General features: G+C 40.1%; 1 protein-coding gene across 1 annotated transcript in view; it reads right to left on the bottom strand.

Moving 5' to 3' along the window:
• Positions 1-3,660: 3,660 nt before the first annotated feature.
• Positions 3,661-17,517, bottom strand: part of CEMIP2 (cell migration inducing hyaluronidase 2) — a 42,451-nt gene continuing 28,594 nt past the window's right edge. Inside the window, exons 15-23 of the mRNA XM_005154952.3 lie at positions 13,806-13,983; positions 13,110-13,325; positions 12,157-12,365; positions 11,449-11,634; positions 10,076-10,295; positions 9,381-9,479; positions 7,975-8,123; positions 6,610-6,716; positions 3,661-5,893 (exon numbers count right to left, since the gene is read on the bottom strand). Of these exons, the coding sequence (XP_005155009.1) occupies positions 5,697-5,893; positions 6,610-6,716; positions 7,975-8,123; positions 9,381-9,479; positions 10,076-10,295; positions 11,449-11,634; positions 12,157-12,365; positions 13,110-13,325; positions 13,806-13,983 (1,561 nt within the window). The 3' untranslated portion in view covers positions 3,661-5,696. The remainder of the gene's footprint in view (positions 5,894-6,609; positions 6,717-7,974; positions 8,124-9,380; positions 9,480-10,075; positions 10,296-11,448; positions 11,635-12,156; positions 12,366-13,109; positions 13,326-13,805; positions 13,984-17,517) is intronic.

Here is a 17,517-nt window from a genome sequence, read left to right as displayed (position 1 = left end):
AGGATGATGGAACTAGGCTTTTTTCAGTGCTATCCAGTGATAGGACAAGGGGCAATGGGTGTAAACTGGAGCATAGGAGGTTCCACATTAGCATCAGGAAGAACTTCTTTACTGTAAGAGTGACAGAGCACTGGAACAGGTTGCCCAGGGAGGTTGTGGAGTCTCCTACGTTGGAGATATTCAAGGCCCACCTGGACAAGTTCCTGTGTGATGTACCTAGGTTTCCCTGATCTTGCAGGGGGGTTGGACTAGGTGATCTTTCGAGGTCCCTTCCAATCCCTTCAGGATTCTGTGATTCTGTGATTCTGTAAGGGAAAAGAGAGTACAGACAATTTTTTCTTGAACCTTCCATTTCTTTTGTTCTGTCTCCATGAACTCTTATTTACATTTGTCTGCTAGTTAGCAGAAGGAACCCAATGGCAATTGTGCATGTTGCAATGATTTATGTGATTATATGTACTCGCATCTTCTAATACTTTGCATTTCACTGTTGTGAAGCACAGAAAAATGTGATATAAATATAGGAATATTAAAAAGAAAAATGTAACCCAGAACCTGCTGCCATATGAAAATTCGTATTACACTATTACCAAATAAAAACCCTGTTAAAAAGCAGAAAAGTGCAATATATACTACTGAGTGATGCTCATCATAGAATCATTTCTCAGAAACAAAAATGAGGCCACAGATAACTGTGATGTTGTCTGCTATGACTGAGCATATGAGCCAGCTATTTGCACCAGAGATGGAAGAAAATTATTAGATCACAGTTCACACCCTGCAGATGGAGTAAACCATCTTCCACTGAAGAGCCTCACAGATATTAAAATGACACATCATCATCTGATATCCATCCCTAAAAGCTACCAATTATAAAAAGCACACCCTGAACTGAACCTAGGGTAGCTAGGAAATGCTTCACAGGAAAAAGACAGATGTACTTCTGCTTACAGCAGTTCTAGTACAACATTATTACTTATAAACTTATACAAAAGTAATCTTGAAATATCACATCATTCTTATGTTCTGCTTAGAACAAATTATATATAAAGACAGGCCATTGCATGTCCTAAGAACATTTCCTCAGAAAAAAAATATTGCAAATCAGGACATTCAGCTGTCACACTGTTAAACTTGGACAAAGATGAAATAAAGAATTTGCCTCCCAGGCATGGCAATCGAAATTGATTTGTACTTTTAAATACGATAGAAATAGAAAAGTTGGCCTTTGAGGACAAAGTTTATACACACTGCTTATTTTGAAATTTCTCTGCTATCTGACCAAGCCAATTTCTCACTAGGTCACCAAATTCAACAACCATAAGCTTTCAACAAAAACACAAGTCTCTTTGATTTTTTTCCAGTATGTTTTAAGGGAAGGACATAAGAGCAGGCACAAGATTAGAAGAGGCTAAGCTGATCTCAGGAGATACCCAGATTGCTCTCTTCCAAATTTTCTTCTATTGTATCGAAAACTCGTTTGTTTTTCAGACTTTAACCACATAAAAAAGAGAGGTGGACTTCTATGACTTTGCCAGTCCCATTATTCCAGTTATGCGAGTTAACAGCCAAATGAGCCTTTATTTTTTAGCAAGTTACAATTGTTAATACAATCCAATATGTGAAATTGCAAAACATCCAGGCCACACAATTAAAAAGTTCATAAATTCTCTCAAGTCAATGGTGGCCTTATAGACTTCAATACTGAGTATTACTTTAGAAATCTAACTAGCATGAGACACAGGATAAGAAGGTGGCATTGGAAAAGAAAAACATGCTTGTGAACTCTAGGAAAGAACAGAACCTTCCCATAAGTACTATAACAAATATGACTAGCAGGCATGGAAAAGTAATTACAGAGAAAAGCTCACACAAATGTAGTTTTAAAACTCAGGCATTACTGCTTTTCTTTGCACTTCATACACATTCACAAACCAAGATGACACCAGCACCACCTTAAACAAACATAGCCGTGACACGTCCACGTCCTTTTGACCTTCATTGACCACTGCACCCAATAATGCAGCTATCATCAACCCCCTTACACCGGGCTTTTCAGTCAGAGCTGGTGACTGTCCTCAGATGTACACCCTGCCTGCATAATGTGAAAAGAAGTTGATGGCAAGCAAAAGAAATCATAAGACTTATCCCAAACAGGAAAAACTGTTTTCATATCCTAGGTCAGAAGTTATCTGGGGCCTCAGCTGTCACTGCAGTCCCACAATAAATGCAGAATTAAGGCTATTTTTTTCCTAAAGCATGTCTTTGCCATCACCCCCAGTCTAAGGGATGGTCCCTCATATAGTGGATTTTCAGTGGTGTCTGCACAGAGGAAGCTCCCTATTGATAGTACACCTAATGTGATCCCTGGTCCAAGTAGTTTATTTATTCTTTTGCTGTTGTTCTTATCTTTACTGCACAGTAACACCATTTGAGCAAGGAGTAGAAATCAAATTATTTGTATACAAAACCTGACTCTCAAGAGGCAATTACAATGCCTTTCTGGCAGGGTTTGGGGCAGAGATGCCTCATTTTTAAGCCATTCATGAGTTTCAGACATAAGGTGAAAAATGCATGGGGCTCAGCTCTGGCACAGTGCACCGATACACTTGGAAAAGAGGGTCTACATACAACAGTAATTTTAACTGCACACAGCCACAGTGGTACCCAGGCTGGCAGTCACCTCTGGAGATGATGGCCCAGGACACTATGTGTCTCAAAGCAGGGCCAGCTGCAGCTGCTCCTCTGCAAATACTGCAGCCTCTCTGGCAATCAATTCCAGTGCTTGATCACCCACTCAGTAAAAGTTTCTATTCTGTTTGTGTGCAACTGCCTGTATTTCAAAGTGTGCCAAAAGCCTCTTGCCCTGGCCATTGGGCACCATCAAGGGTAACGTGTCTCCATCTTCTTTACTTCCCTGTCAGGTAGTTACAAACATGGATAAGATGCCCCTGAGTAGGTAACAATACTGCACTGGCCCCCACCAAGCTGAAATGAGTTTACACTCAGCAGCTCAGATAGGATTTAAGAGGACAGACTTTGGAGACAGGCCAGTAACTTCAGTCACCAGCCATGTGGTGTCTCTGCCCTAGCATTACTGACTTACCTCTGACTGAAGAGTCAGATACACTCCATAAACTTCAGAGGTCTGTTGGTGTTTGAAATTAAATCATTTGTAGTAAAAGGTACTGGAGCACCTCCCATATGAAGACAGGCTGAGAAAGCTGGGGCTGTTCAGCCTGGAGAAGTCTGATGGAGACCTCATAGCAGTCTTTTGGTAACTGAAGCAGAGCTATAGGGATGCTGGGGAGGGACTGTTCATTAGGGACTGTAGTGATAGGACAAGGGTAACGGGTTAAAACTTAAACAGATATTAGGAAGAAATTCTTCCCTGTGAGGGTGGTGAGGCATTAGCACAAATTTCCCAGAGAAGCTGTGGCTTCCCTATCCTTGGCAGCGTTCAAAGTCAGGTTGGACAGGGCTTTGAACAACACAGTCTAGTGGAAGGTGTCCCTGACCATAGCAGGGGGATGGGACTAGATTATGTGAAGGTCCTTTCCAACCCAAACCATTCTATGAGTCTATAATTCACACAGCATACATTACAGAATTACTTGATGCAAGAACAAAAGAGATCCAAAATAGTATTGTCTTGTCAGATGTAAAAATTTATTTATGCTATTTATCAAGTGTTCAAATTTACACAAAAGACAACACTTCAGGTCCAACTGCCCATCCGTAAGCCCTACCTCAGAATACCCTTGACACTTCCAAGTACAATTTTTACAAGATGGCTTAGAACAGCAGAATCTCATAAATAATGGCAAACTTCACAAGCCTGAAGGTCACTACCTCATCGGCATTTCTCTGCTGAACATGACCCACAGAACAGTGGAAGTCTTACAACCATTTTAATCCCCAAACACTATTGCTACTGCACTCAGAACATTTCAATCACATTGACCTGCATTAGTAACATCAAACATTATAGCTAGTCTTTAAAGACTTACCACATTTGCCCTAACAAAACACCCTTTTTTTATTTAAACATTATAAAAGACCTGTGCATCAAAATAACTGCATAATATACACAATCATCCATTTGGCTTGGTTTTACAATAAAAACTACATCTGTCATCTACTTGTTCATCTCTTACATTGTGTTTCCTTTCCCTCCCTTCTCACTTGGCAGCTTAATTGTAGCACTGAGGTAGCATATTTCAGTTGAACAGAATAATAGGTTTGCTACTGTGCCTCCTCTCCTTTAAAACACACACACACAAAGAGAAAAAAAATCCCCACAGCTTTTCAATTTCTTTGGAGAAGATGGGTGTATTTCCAGTAGCCATTCCATTCTGAATTCAAAGCACAAAGCATCTCTGAATGGTAGATACATTATACCAGCTAGAATGAATGAGAACATATACAAGCAGAAACTATGTCAGTTTTATTAGAACTATGGTTACATTTTAGCTCAATGGCACCTAGTGTCTCCTACTGTGAAATGCATCTTTACAGTCTCTGAAATATAATTTCAAAGACAGGACCCTTAAAAATGGCAGCTGTGCCTCAGTTTTCAGTGAAATGATTTTCACACTATCTGTAAAAAGGGTCAAATAATTGCAACAAAACTGAAGGAAATGAAATGGACCTAATATAAAAAGTCAACAGGAACTAGCAACATGATTATATTAGAAGAACTGAAGTTAAGGCAAAGCATATAACATGCCTGAATGAACTGTGAGCACTTCTTATTCACTTATAAGGTAAAGCTGTGATAGCCTTTGGATGGGGGCAGAGGTGAGGAAGGAAATATGACTGCAACAGTAAAAGCCTGGTTTCATAATAAATTGCCAACAACCGTATCTCAGCTTTGTCCTCCTGGCTAGAAGTTTTAAAAGTGTGAGCTGCAGTCAAGCTGCACCCAAGACTGCAGCTTTAACACCCGTACTGTTTAGTGAAGAGACTCTCACAGGCACCTGTATATTTAGAGGTGAACAGTAAAGAGGTGGTAATTAACAATGGTAGTAATTTTCTGCTCTGTGTGCCATGACGGTACACACAGCAATGTTAAACTTTGTTGCATGGTACATAATCCTCACTCAGCCCTGGGCTAGGTATTTGAATACACACTCTTCATCTTTCACACAGCAAAGCAAAAATCTTACTGCAGTTAAACCCCTTGAGTTAGCTGCATGCAGGGGGGAAATTGTTTTTTAACACCTTGGAAAGCAGACTGAGAATGTAACTGAGCTGATTGCTAAATAAACCCTCAGGAAAATACCTAAGCAGCTAAGTGAAAATGTGTAAGTTACAATGACCAATTCAAGCTGTTTATGGAAACTTTAATGTTAATCTTTCAAGTAATCCAAGATGCACTCCAATTCTTGTTATCAAAAATTTAAGGCTTTTATAAACACCCTCTTACATACAAAAGGAGTATTAAACAGAAGAACCTTACAGTAAATAAAAACATCTGAAAAATCTCTGAAACCTGTTTATACAAATACTAATAAATTCTTTAATATTTTGTACAACTAGAAGGTGCGCAGATTGGCATTCAAGCAGTCAATGCTGGCAAACATCTGTCAGACAATAACATGAATTACTTGGATAACAACATAGTTTAAAATGCCATAAATTAAAAAATAAGTTAGTTCACATTTTTCCCCCAGCTTTTATGTACATCTTAGTCTTTAATGAGATCGTGTAGCCTTCTTTAGAAGCTCGATGTCTTTCCGCCGACTTCTGATTGCTCTGGCACAGCCATACTCTTCCAGTTGTAAAGGGATATACTTTTCTATCTGAACAAGCCCATGCTCAGCAGGACCAGTAAACAGCTTAATCCAGGATGGCTTAAAGTTTCCTCTGAAGCCCAGAAAGGCCACGCTTCCTGTGGCAAAACCAAGCTCAGTGTTACTGAACCAGCCAAGCCCAAAACACACCACATGCTCCTCTGAAATCCTCCCCCCTATTCAGGACACTGATCCACTCTCAGTGTCAAGTACACCCCACAAGGCCAGATATTTTTCAATATTCATTATCAAATACTCTGAAATCTTAACCTGGAAACATAGCTATCAGTAGTTACAAAATCTGCTTTCTCAAGTCAGGACTTGTGCCAGGGCCCTGAATGAACAAGAACTACCCCATGTGGCCTATAAAGTGATCATCCCTCAAAATACCAACAGCTTCTCATCTCAATCTTCAAATTTTGTTAGAACAGTAAATACTAGCCTGGCACAGGAGGTTGTTTATAAAGAGATTCACTGGGTGAGGCACAAATGCAGGCTTTGGGAAAAAAGCCTGGAGCTCTTTTTCTGTAATCCACAGGCACAAAGAATTTCTACTCACTTCCCTGCTTGCAACAGGCTTAACAAAATGCCTTCGGGGCAATGGGAAAGGTCTTCTGCCCCACCTGAAGGGCTGCCCATTCTCTCCCCCTCCCCCCCCCCAACAAGGCTGAAAAAAAGCAGCCCACACCAGTACAAACTGGCAGACACCCTTCACCAGCTGCATCATTTTCACACACCCTTGGAGAAACCGACCACGCCAACACAAACACACAGATCAAGGCAGGTCAAAGAAATGTATGAAATTTCCACCAACCATTGCTCTGCAGATAAGGTGGTTTGGCTGTCCCCAGGGACATTAAGGCTTCTGATAAATCATGAGGAATTGCTACATCACCTTTTGTGCTCAGTAGAACAATAGACCTGCAACAGAGACAGCATAGAGACAGCACCTGTTATAAACACAGTTTTCTTAATATTCTGCTACATGCTTTTACAGCTAGTTGGCCTCGGTCTGCTTGCTAAGAGTACTCCTGCAATGTTATTTCATGATTTGGAAATAGTCAACCCTCTCTGAAAGCAGCACCTAGGATATTTTTTGTTTTAGACTGACTCTCAAATTTAACTTCAAAATCATTGGAAAGTGTTACTGAAATATAGTTCAATATTTTGTATCAGAAATTAAAGTTTAAATATTGATCCAAACTTAAGAGTGCTGATTTTTCCAACATTAGCTTTTTGTTATTTCTTTAATGACAAGCAATTTCCCCACCCCAGATAGGGAGAGAACAGCATGATCTTTAGTAATGTACTTCTTGCCAGTGTCCTTAAGTGACCTCATTAAACAAAGTTACTTGTTTTCAGCAAAGACGTGTTATTAGTGTTATTATATGATGTTTAGTTTAAAAAAAAGAAAAAAAGATCTTTCTGAGATGAAAGACAGGAAACACTGGAAAACTGTAAGTGTTCAAAATTTGAGTTGCTTTATTTTCTCAAACAAGACTGTCTGTTAAAACGCTTGTGTGTTTCTTCTTTCCCAACTTGGATGTTTTTCTCACTTTCAATACTTCTGCAGAGATGTTATTATTTAAATCACAGAATCATAGAATGGTTTGGGTTGAAACAGACCTTAAAGATCATCCAGTTCCAACTGTCCTACAATGGGAAGGGACACCTTCCACTAGACCAGGTTGCTCAAAGCCCCATCCAGCCTGGCCTTGAACACTACCAGGGATGGGGCAGCCACAGCCTCTGTGCAACCTGTGCCAGTGTCCCACCACTCTCATAGTAAAGAATTTCTTCCTAATATCTACTCTCTGTCAGTTTAAAGCCATTTCCTGTTGTCCTATCATTACGCATCCTTGTAAGAAGTCCCACTCCAGATTTCTTGTAGGCACCCTTTAGGCACTGGAGGGCTGCTCTAAGGTCTCCCCAGAGCCTTCTCTTCTCGAGGCTGAACAAGCCCAACTCTCTCAGCCTGTCTCCATAGGAAAGGCGCTCGAGCTCACTGACGATATCTGTGGCCTTCTCTAGGCTTGCTCAAGCAGGTCCAGTACTGCAGGTGGCACCCTACCCAAGTGAGAGCAGGAGGAGAAATAACCTCCCTCAGCTTCGCTAGGTCGCTAGACAGCAGAGCTACAGCTTATTGGACGTACTGGAAATAAATGGTTATTACATGTACCTTTGTGGAATTCCAGATTTTAAATAATCATCTATACGCTTAATGTCTACTCCAGAAAATAATTTGTTTCCCAACACTGTTCCAGTGCAGGCATCGACTATAACGATAAGTATACCATTATCCTTGAAGGAAAACATAGTGTCGTTGACCTAAATGGGAGGAGAAAAAGAAAACAGAAGTTTTTCTTCCTTTCTTAAAGTTAATGAATCCAACAGCAATTCTAAAGCATTCAGCGTTAATCTTCATTTAGTTTACAGATTTTGGTATACTAATTTCCTTACAAGTATTTGCTTCTCCCTGGCATGTCTTCATTTTCCCCCTTGAGGGAAAACTTTCAATAGGAATTGTGAAATTACACTGGAGTCTTCAGTCCCTAGCTTATACAGGAAGATCATACATTTCAGGTGACTTACTTCCTGCCTCAGACATTGCTCCTGCTGTGGATATCTAAAATTCAGATACTGAACCACCTGGACTTCCTGGCAATGGCATACTTAATAGCACACTTAATGGCACACTGCAGCAGCCCAGTTCCAGCCCAGTTTCTTCCTACACAGCACTCTTACTGCTTTGGATATGGTACACACACTCCTGTAGAAATTTGCAACTGCTACGGTTATGCTGCCTACAGGCTATTTGTCTGTCTAAACTCAAAAAGTTTTACTATTTCTACCAAGCTAATGCACTGACACTGCAAAATGAAAGCCACATACAGACTTTGAGCCCTGTGGTGCGAAGTTGTCTGTAAATGTTATTTCAGCATCACACGCAAGCCTCCTGCATTTGAATAGAAGAGTAGAAACTTCTTTTTATAAAACTGTTTTCTATAGGCTTATCAGAAGTGCATCACAACAAATAGAGAAATATCCACGGACTGTTTAGTAACCGCCATTTTGAAGGAGTCTTAGCAAAGCTTAATTGCTTGAATGATTCATCCTATCAATTCACCAACCTGTTAGCACAAACCCAATTTCAGTAACATGGATTTAACTAACAGGTTGTTTGGATTTTTGCTTGCTTTTTGCATTTCTGGGGGTTTATTTGGTTAGTTGCCTTTTTCTTCTTTTTCTTTTTTTTTGTGTGTGTGTTTTGTTTGGGGTTTCCCCCAAAGCAGCCATCAACAGATGTATATGCATTCAGATTGCAACATGAATTTGAAGATTTTAAACTCTCCCTTACTGCTACTATTTTCTCTTAGCAGTAAAGGATTCAAATACAAACAGGATTTAGAGCCTCATTTTCTGAGGTTAAAACATTGGCTTTTTGGTTGTTCGGATTTTAAACTATGAACCAACACTTTTCATTGAAGTGAAGAAAAGAGACATCAGCATTATGTAGAGCTGCACAACTACTGTAATAGAAACTGCTAAAAAGAAAGATAGAAGAAAACCATAATGAATACTTACAGAAATAAATGCTTGCTGACCTCTGCTTAACTGTTTTTTACCAGATGAATTAATCTGCACAAGGAGGTAGTTTCTGTGAAGATCACTGGTGAATACCATCTGGATATCAAATAAAACATGTTAAGTACACATACCCATGTGCCTTCAACACTTCATCATGCAAGACAATTCATAACAGCCTGCCCACTGCCCCAAAGCAAACGCATCAGTTTGCCAGTGGTATTATTTATAGTAATAGCAATGCTAACAAGTATCAGGATACATAGTGTAAATTATGTTATTCCTTACTTTCAGATTTTTTCTTAGCTAAAACAGAAAATGAAATTTCAAGTTCATGCTAATAGGCAAAGATCTGAAAAAGAATAGAGCAGGTTGCCCAATACCATCTAGATCTCTGCAGCAAAGCTATCTTACATGGTGTACAGACAGTGCTGTAGTACAAGACATCTGCCTACATCCCTTCCCTGTAGCACTCAGAGTGAAAATTGAAGCAGCACTTTTCAAAGAACAAAAAATGAAATCTTTGTGCTACAAGAGACTCCCTGCCTTCCCAGCACACAGGAGATAAACAATATGACCACCGTAAACTGGTAGGTGCAGTGTTCTGTACCAAAACACTGAATCTTGGTCTTAGAGCAATCAGACTGCAACACCAATTACAATATAAGTAAAAACACAGTTTTTACTTATTTTACCTGAGTTGTGCCGCATTTCATACATGGTACAGTAGTTTTTACTGGCATCTGTGTTATGACGGTTGGTGCTTGGTAGTACTTTGGGTAAGCTTTTGCCATGCAGTTACTGATCCCTTTTGCTGAATCTTTGGTCACAATCTTGATTCTTTCACATCCCTGAGATGAGCAATAACTGTGACCATCCCTATTGTATTTGGCTTGAAGAAATAAAAACAGTAATCTACACAAAAGGGGGAAAAAAGATTCTAGGTTAATTGCTGAAAGAACACAAATTTATGTTAAACCTAACAGCTATATTTCATTATTTTCAGAAGAGAAATGACAGCATTCACTTCTGCACCTTTGTTGAAGACACTTAAAACTATTTGCAGTTTATTAGAGTTAGGAAGTCTCTACTGATATATCTGCAATTCCCAAAAATTAAAGGAGACATAATTATGAATGCATATGCTCTGAAAAGAACAGCCATTCCTCAAATCAGTGGCTTTCAGGAAACAAAAAACAAATAGCAGAGCATACATGTTTTCTTTGATCACAGATCTCTGCAGATAGCCAGCAGTAACTCTTTGGATATTCAGCTTGACCCACCAGCACTGAACAATGTAACTGTACTGCTGCAAATGGCTGGAAATGCAGCTGGTGGCAGTGGCCATTAATGTTCACAGTACACTGAGACTGATAATTCTTCTCCTACATATTTGACTTAACACTGCAGCCCTTAGAGTAAAGGAAACAGATGTCTTTTCAACAGCTACATTCACCTGCACATTTACTACAAAGTAGCAGATAAAGGAACAAAATAAATAACAAATTATAAATGAAAAAAGAACATTCACTAAACATGCAAGTGATGTAGGCAGGACTTGTTTAAGATATGGTCAGTTTGGAGTAAAATATCTCAGAAGGATCTCAGTGGCCTCTTTCAGAAGTATTTTTCAGAAAATAGGACTTTTAAGCACTTTTGAGAAGGCTGTAAATGGATTAGGATTTTCAGAGATACATTCTTAAAATGTTCTTGGAACAGAAAACTTCTTGGAAATTTCTAGAATTTTCAGGTTAACAAGAAGGCACAATTTTTCCTTAGAGACTTTTAAGTTACTTCCTGAAAGGCACTCCTCTGCAGCATGCCAGATACACATTTTTTCCCAGGCATGGGGTACGAAATATCTGCAACAACTATTGTACTCTTGGAAAAATGACAACCACAGCATTTTGGAGATTCAAAGTCACATATTCTTTCAAATAGGCTTTGGGTTGCTTCACAATAGTTTTACTCTTATGAGGTATCTCAATCAGTTGCTTTTAACACTACCAAACTGGTCATTTTAAGGTTAAAGAACATCTTCCAACACCATCAAGTTATAAGGAGTTACCCAGTACTGCTATCGAAATAGAACTTCTTGTCTGATCGATTCTTTTCGAGCTCCACCATTGAAGATGCAGGCATGTAGCGCTCTACTTTGCTTGACAGAGCAGATGACCGCCTCTGGAAGGTTTCTAATACTATAACAAAATCTGTGTTTGGTTGATAACAAAGACCAACACGAATCCAGTCATTCCTAAAACAAACAAAAAAACCCCCATGATTTAATCTTAGGAACAGTTCAGATGACAAGACACAGCAAACAGATCACTCAAAAACTAAGTAACAGGAACACAAAAAGCTTCTAAATGCTCAACCAGAAGATCTCTCTTGCCCTCTCTATACAGTTTGATTAAAGATTACAGTAACTTTGATACTCTCAAAATATACTTAATACTTTAGACATTTAATAAGTTTTTCTGACAACAAAATCAAGTATGCTACACTATTCAGCTCCAATCCTGCTCAACTTCACTACTGCACACTTTCTTCTACAAAGGATTTTCCTAAAAGACACTGTACCAGACAAAAATTTAACTTTAGGTGCCGGTCTACTGTTTCATCCCTTGCTTTTCATACTTTAGCATTTGTAATCACAAAAAAACCCAACCCAAGATCCAGTCTTACTGATGGTGGCAAACTCTCACACATGACAATTCTGCAGAACATTACTTCAGTACTGCCTTAAGGACAGTGCCATTAAAGAAAGTAAACATACTTGTTGAAGTTAATGAGATAAAGATAGGTGACATTTGGAGCTTTTCCATTCCAATGTATTGTGTAGCCCTTTTGAAGCATCACTACTGGCTGGTACTGTTGAAAGACAGCTCTCTGATTAATACCTCGGAGAACCATGGGGTTGGCTGGGTACTCATCTCGTACAATAGTCATGGACAGATTCTGTCCATTCCATGTTTGGACATAAACCTATATAGTATTAAGAAAGATGAAAAGAAAAAGAAAGGATTAGGACACTGTGCAAAAAGAAATAGTGAATAATAATCAGTAATTATCAAAAAAGTTGCAATTTGATGTTCTGAGTCACCCAATAAAAAATTCTGAAGAAAAGCCCTATTAAAAAAAAAAACAAAAAACTATTGTATATGTTGGCCATTTTGCAGACAAAAAAATGGAGGGAGGGAGAGAGGAAGGGAAAAAAAAAAAAAAAAACAACCAAAAAAGTAAAATCAGCTATCGTTCTTGGCCAAAGTTGTACAGAACAGGAACCAGAACATGAGTCATATCTGTGTGAGATTTGTGTTTATAGGTGGTACTTAACATCTCCATAAAAAAAAAATAATAACCATAATAAAAAAGCAGCCCTTAAAACCCCACTCTGTGAAAACAAGACAGACAGCTCCAGTGGAAGAAAACACCTCCAACGCAAAAATGTTTTAGTGGATAGGGCTACAATATAGAACTGCTGGCATGCATACACATTTGGTTTTACCTTGCAGGATTTAATACTGTAGTCCCAGGTTTGCGTGCTGAAGGGAACATGATATATACAACTGGCTGAAAACTGTAATGTTTATAAAAGTATTTTTAAAACTTTGAAAAATTTTTAAATTCAAAGATAGCTGATTTTGCAGTTCTTAAGACTTCCCCTGCCCCTCACAAGTTGTTCATATTGTAGACTTGCCCCAAAAAGAAAGGTACAGGAGTACTAGCCTGTGCATAGGTCCCACTGCAAACCACTCCACTCCATTCTGTAATATTAATGCATTTGGGGTGTTGAATCAAGTAGTTATCCATTCTGCCCACATAGGTATTCTTGTAGTCAGTCACTGAACCATCTAGATCATGGAATATTGAGTTCTTGTCACCATCCAGATCTCCTTCTTCAAACCACGGACCAGGTTTTCCAAAGAAGGCTTTCAAAGAAACCTGGCAACAACAATTAAAATGTTTATTTTTGTCCCCAGGCAAAGCACAGACTAACACACTTGCACACATGCAGAATCATAGGAATTCAACAAAGTTGATTAAAAACCTTAGACAAAGGACAGAAAAATAGATACTTTGATTTTTAGTAACAGGCTCTGGCCAGGTCTTACTTCTTAAGTGTTAATATTTGCAACTGAAAATTCCATTATTAAGGCTATGCCGTACCTTACAAAATCTCCTTTCATCTTTACCATTAGCTATGAAAGAGATCATTATTGCAACGTATCCTACATCTCTGTTGGCATTACTTTTTTGTTCAGGAGACAAAGGATACACCCTGGTGACTTCCAACGAAGAAAGAAACTCTGTAGCAGGGATGTATGGAAAAGATGACCTCGGGGCGGCCCTTGGACGTTTATTTTAAATACAGCAAGAAAAAAGCCATTTACAAGAATAAAATAAAACTTGCAATAAACTTACATTTGGACCAAACTTCACAAGAGAAATGTTGTTTTTTGGTGTCATCTGCCATGGATTTTTCATTAAGAATCCAACTGCACTGGTAAATCTGTCTGGAGTTGGCACAAAGTTTTTGAATGTGCACTTGGTAAGGTGAATAGGTCCATCATAAATTTGAAATCCTCTGATGGGAAATGTCCTGTTAATACAAGTAAATATTTATACTATCTTGTACCAAACCCATGATAAGCCGGAATCTGTGTTGTAAGTACATTTCCTCTCAGAGGAATCAAGAGAGCAACATTTAGAGAATGATTTGGAGGTTAGATCTTAGTAAAGGAAAACTTCTTTTCTGTGCGTTTTCTAACGCATCAACCCTCCCACACTCTCTGGTACTTCCTGTTAGAAGTGCTATCACTGTCACTTCGTAAATGTGCCCCTTCCCCAGTACTGGAAATACAGCAGGAGAATAATACCACCTGATCTTTGACTAATAGTGGCAACTGGGAGAAGTGCCTGCAGACTGGAGGAAAGCAAACATGACTTTTAAATTGAAGGAACACCCAAGGAACTGAAGGTTGGTGAGCTTCAGCTTGATCCCCAGGATGGTGATGGAGCAGCCAATCCTGAAAACCATTTCAAGTAAAAGAAGAAGAACTCATCAGGCATGGTTGAGACCCAGTCCCTTGGGAAACAGTACTGAAGGACAAAGAGGTGCAGGAAGGCTGGACACTCCTCAAGGTGTCATCAAAAGTCAGGAGAATAAAACTCCTTAATACCAATGTAGCATTAAGAAGCAAACATTACTTATTATGGTGCTGGATGCACAGGGGATAGCTCCTCCTAACATGCATGCCAGTTATAGGTTTCTTGCTTATAAGCATCCATCTCATACATATATTCCCAGAAATATTATACTCATTATAATTTCTTCCCAGAATTAATTAACATGGGTTACTAATCACTAGAATATGCACAGTTTATTTTAAGTAAGGGTCTCAAGGGTCTTTGGGATCCCTGGTGATCTTATCTTTGTTGACCTTTGGTTGAACTTTTCTCATCTTCCTTTTATGGCCTTAGGCTGGCCTCTCTTCTGACTCTGAAGAATGGTTCCCAGTTCATTGAGCCTGAGAAGCACTTTGTTAACAAGTTCCTAGTTCAGGGAGCTGGATAGGTAAAGAATGCTCTTTACCCATTGTCTTGTTCCTCCTTGACATATGTATGGTATTGTTTAAAGTTCAACTTGGTGGTTTGCTTCAGCTAACAATCAGTAAAACAAGTCCTCTCCTATCAAAGGCACAGGAGCAGGCAGTCCCCATGTGCTGAAGGTCAAACCAGCAGACAAGACCAGCCTGGTTGAACAGATAGTGCTAGAACTCAGGAAAAAAAAAAGAGAACCTATCACCAGTGGAAAAAGGGACTGTCACCCTATGAGGAGTACAAGGATGCTGCTAGGTTATGCAGGGAGAAAATTAGAAAGGCAAAGTAACAGCTGGAACTTAATCTGGCTGCTACTATAAAAGATAATAAAACATATTTTTACAAATAAATTAGCAATAAAAAGGTGGGCCAAGGAGAACCTCCATCCTCTGCTGGATACTGGAGGAAACCTAGTGACTGAGGATGAGGAAAAGCCTGAGGTACTTAATGCCACCTTTGCCTCCGTTTTTAATAGCCGGACCAGCCACCCTCAGGGTACTCAGTTCCCTGAGACAGATGACAGATGAGGAGCTGACTGAAGTCCCCATAAATCAGGAAGAAATGGTTAGAGACCTCCTGCTCTTCTTAATCATATACAGGCCTATGAGGCCAGATGGGTTACACCTAAGGGTGCTGAATAAGTTGGCAGGGAAGATGTATCAATAATCTGGCTGAGGGGATTGAGTACACCCTCAGTAAATTTATGGATGACACCAAGTTGGTGGGACTGTGATCTGCTGGAGGGTAGGAAGGCTCTGCAGAGGGATCTGGACAGGCTGACTGTAGCCAACTGTATGATGTTCTACAAGGCAAAGTATCCTGTATTTGGGTCACAACAACCCCACACAACACTACAGGCGTGGGGAAGAGTGGCTGGAAGGCTGCTCAGTAAAAAAGGACCTTGGGATGCTGCACTGATGCCTGAACACAAGCCAGCTTGTGCCCAGGAGGCCAAGAAAGCCAACAGCATCCTGGCCTGTATCAGAAATAGTGTGACTGGCAGGTAATGGCCTCAAAGCTGCACTAGGGAAGGTTTAGATCGGATATTAGGGAAAATTTCTTCATCAAAAGGGTGATCAGGGACTGGAACAGGTTACCCAGAGAAGTGGTGGAGTCACCATGCCTGGACGTATTCAAAAAATCATGTGGATGTGGCCCTTAGTGACACAGTTTATTGGTGGACTTTGCAGTTCTGGGGTAACAGTTGGACTTGGTGCTCTTAAAGGTCTTTTCCAACTTAGTTGATTCTAAGATTCTGTGGTAATAAGCATGGATTCATCAAAGAGCAGTCATGCTGGACCAATTTGATAAACTTCTGTGATGAAATGACTGGCCTGGTAGCTGAGCGGACAGCAGTGGACAGAGTCTACCTAAACTTCAGCAAGGCTTCTGATATTGTGTCTCTCAAGATTCTAATGAAGTATGGAATGGATGACAGGACAGTAAGGTGGACTGAAAACTAGCTGAATAGCTGAGTGCAGAGGGTGGTGGCATGAAGTCTACCTGGAAGTAACTAGTGGTGCATACCTGGGGCCAGTATCCAATCTTGTTCAACATCTTCATTAGTGATCTGGATGACAGTGCTGAGCATAGCAAGTCTGCAGAGGGCAAAAAACTGCAAGGAGCAGCTAATACGTCAGAGGATTGTGCTGTCCTCCAGGCAGACCTCAACAGGCTGCAGAAACGGGCAAATGGGAACCTCATGAACTTCAACATGGGTAAGTGTAAAGCCCTGCGTCTAGGGAGGAACAACCCTACACACCAGTGAAAAGGACTGGTGGAAATTAAGCTGACCATAGGCCAACAGAAGTGCCCTTGCTTCAAACAGGTAAATGACATCCAGGGCTGCACTGGGAAATGTGTCATCAACAGATTGAGGAAGCCTCAGCATCGGTGAAGCCACACCTAAAGTGCTTGTTCCCAGTATGAGACAGATATGGAGCTGCTGGAGAGAATCCAAAGGGCCACAAAGATAATTAAGTGCTTGGAGCACCTCCCACAAGAGGACACATTGTGAAACCCCAAACTGTTAAGCCTGGAGCAGAGAAGGCTCAGATGGAAATCTCATCAATGTATAAAAATCTCTGAAGGGAGGGTGCAAAGAAGTTGCAGCCAGACTCTTTCCAGTGGTACCCAGTGACAGGACCACAGGCAATGGACACAAGCTGAGAAACAGGAGATTCCTCCTGAACATAAGGAAACACTTTTTCCACTGTAAGGATGACTGAGCACTGGCACAGGTTATGCAGAGAGGTTGTGCAGTCTCCATCCTTGCAAATGCTCTAAAGCTGCCTGAACATGGTCCTGGACAACCAGCTCTAGGTGATCCTTCTCAAGCAGGGCAGCTGGACAAGATGACATCCAGAGGTCCCTTTCAACCTCCACTGTTCTGTGATTCTGCTCAACTATACCTAATTTACCACCATCACATTAACAACTTCTTGCTAAATGGCTAAGCAGCAAAAAAACAGGGTAGATTATACCTACCTTATCTTTCTTGCCTATTTCATGTCAGAGGCAAGATTTGGCACTA

The sequence above is a fragment of the Melopsittacus undulatus genome, chromosome Z (assembly GCF_012275295.1).
Source record: "Melopsittacus undulatus isolate bMelUnd1 chromosome Z, bMelUnd1.mat.Z, whole genome shotgun sequence".
NCBI classification, from domain to species: Eukaryota; Metazoa; Chordata; class Aves; order Psittaciformes; family Psittaculidae; genus Melopsittacus; species Melopsittacus undulatus.
The sequence above is the reverse complement of the archived record's forward strand: the minus strand, read 5'-3'. Positions and strand labels throughout refer to the sequence as shown.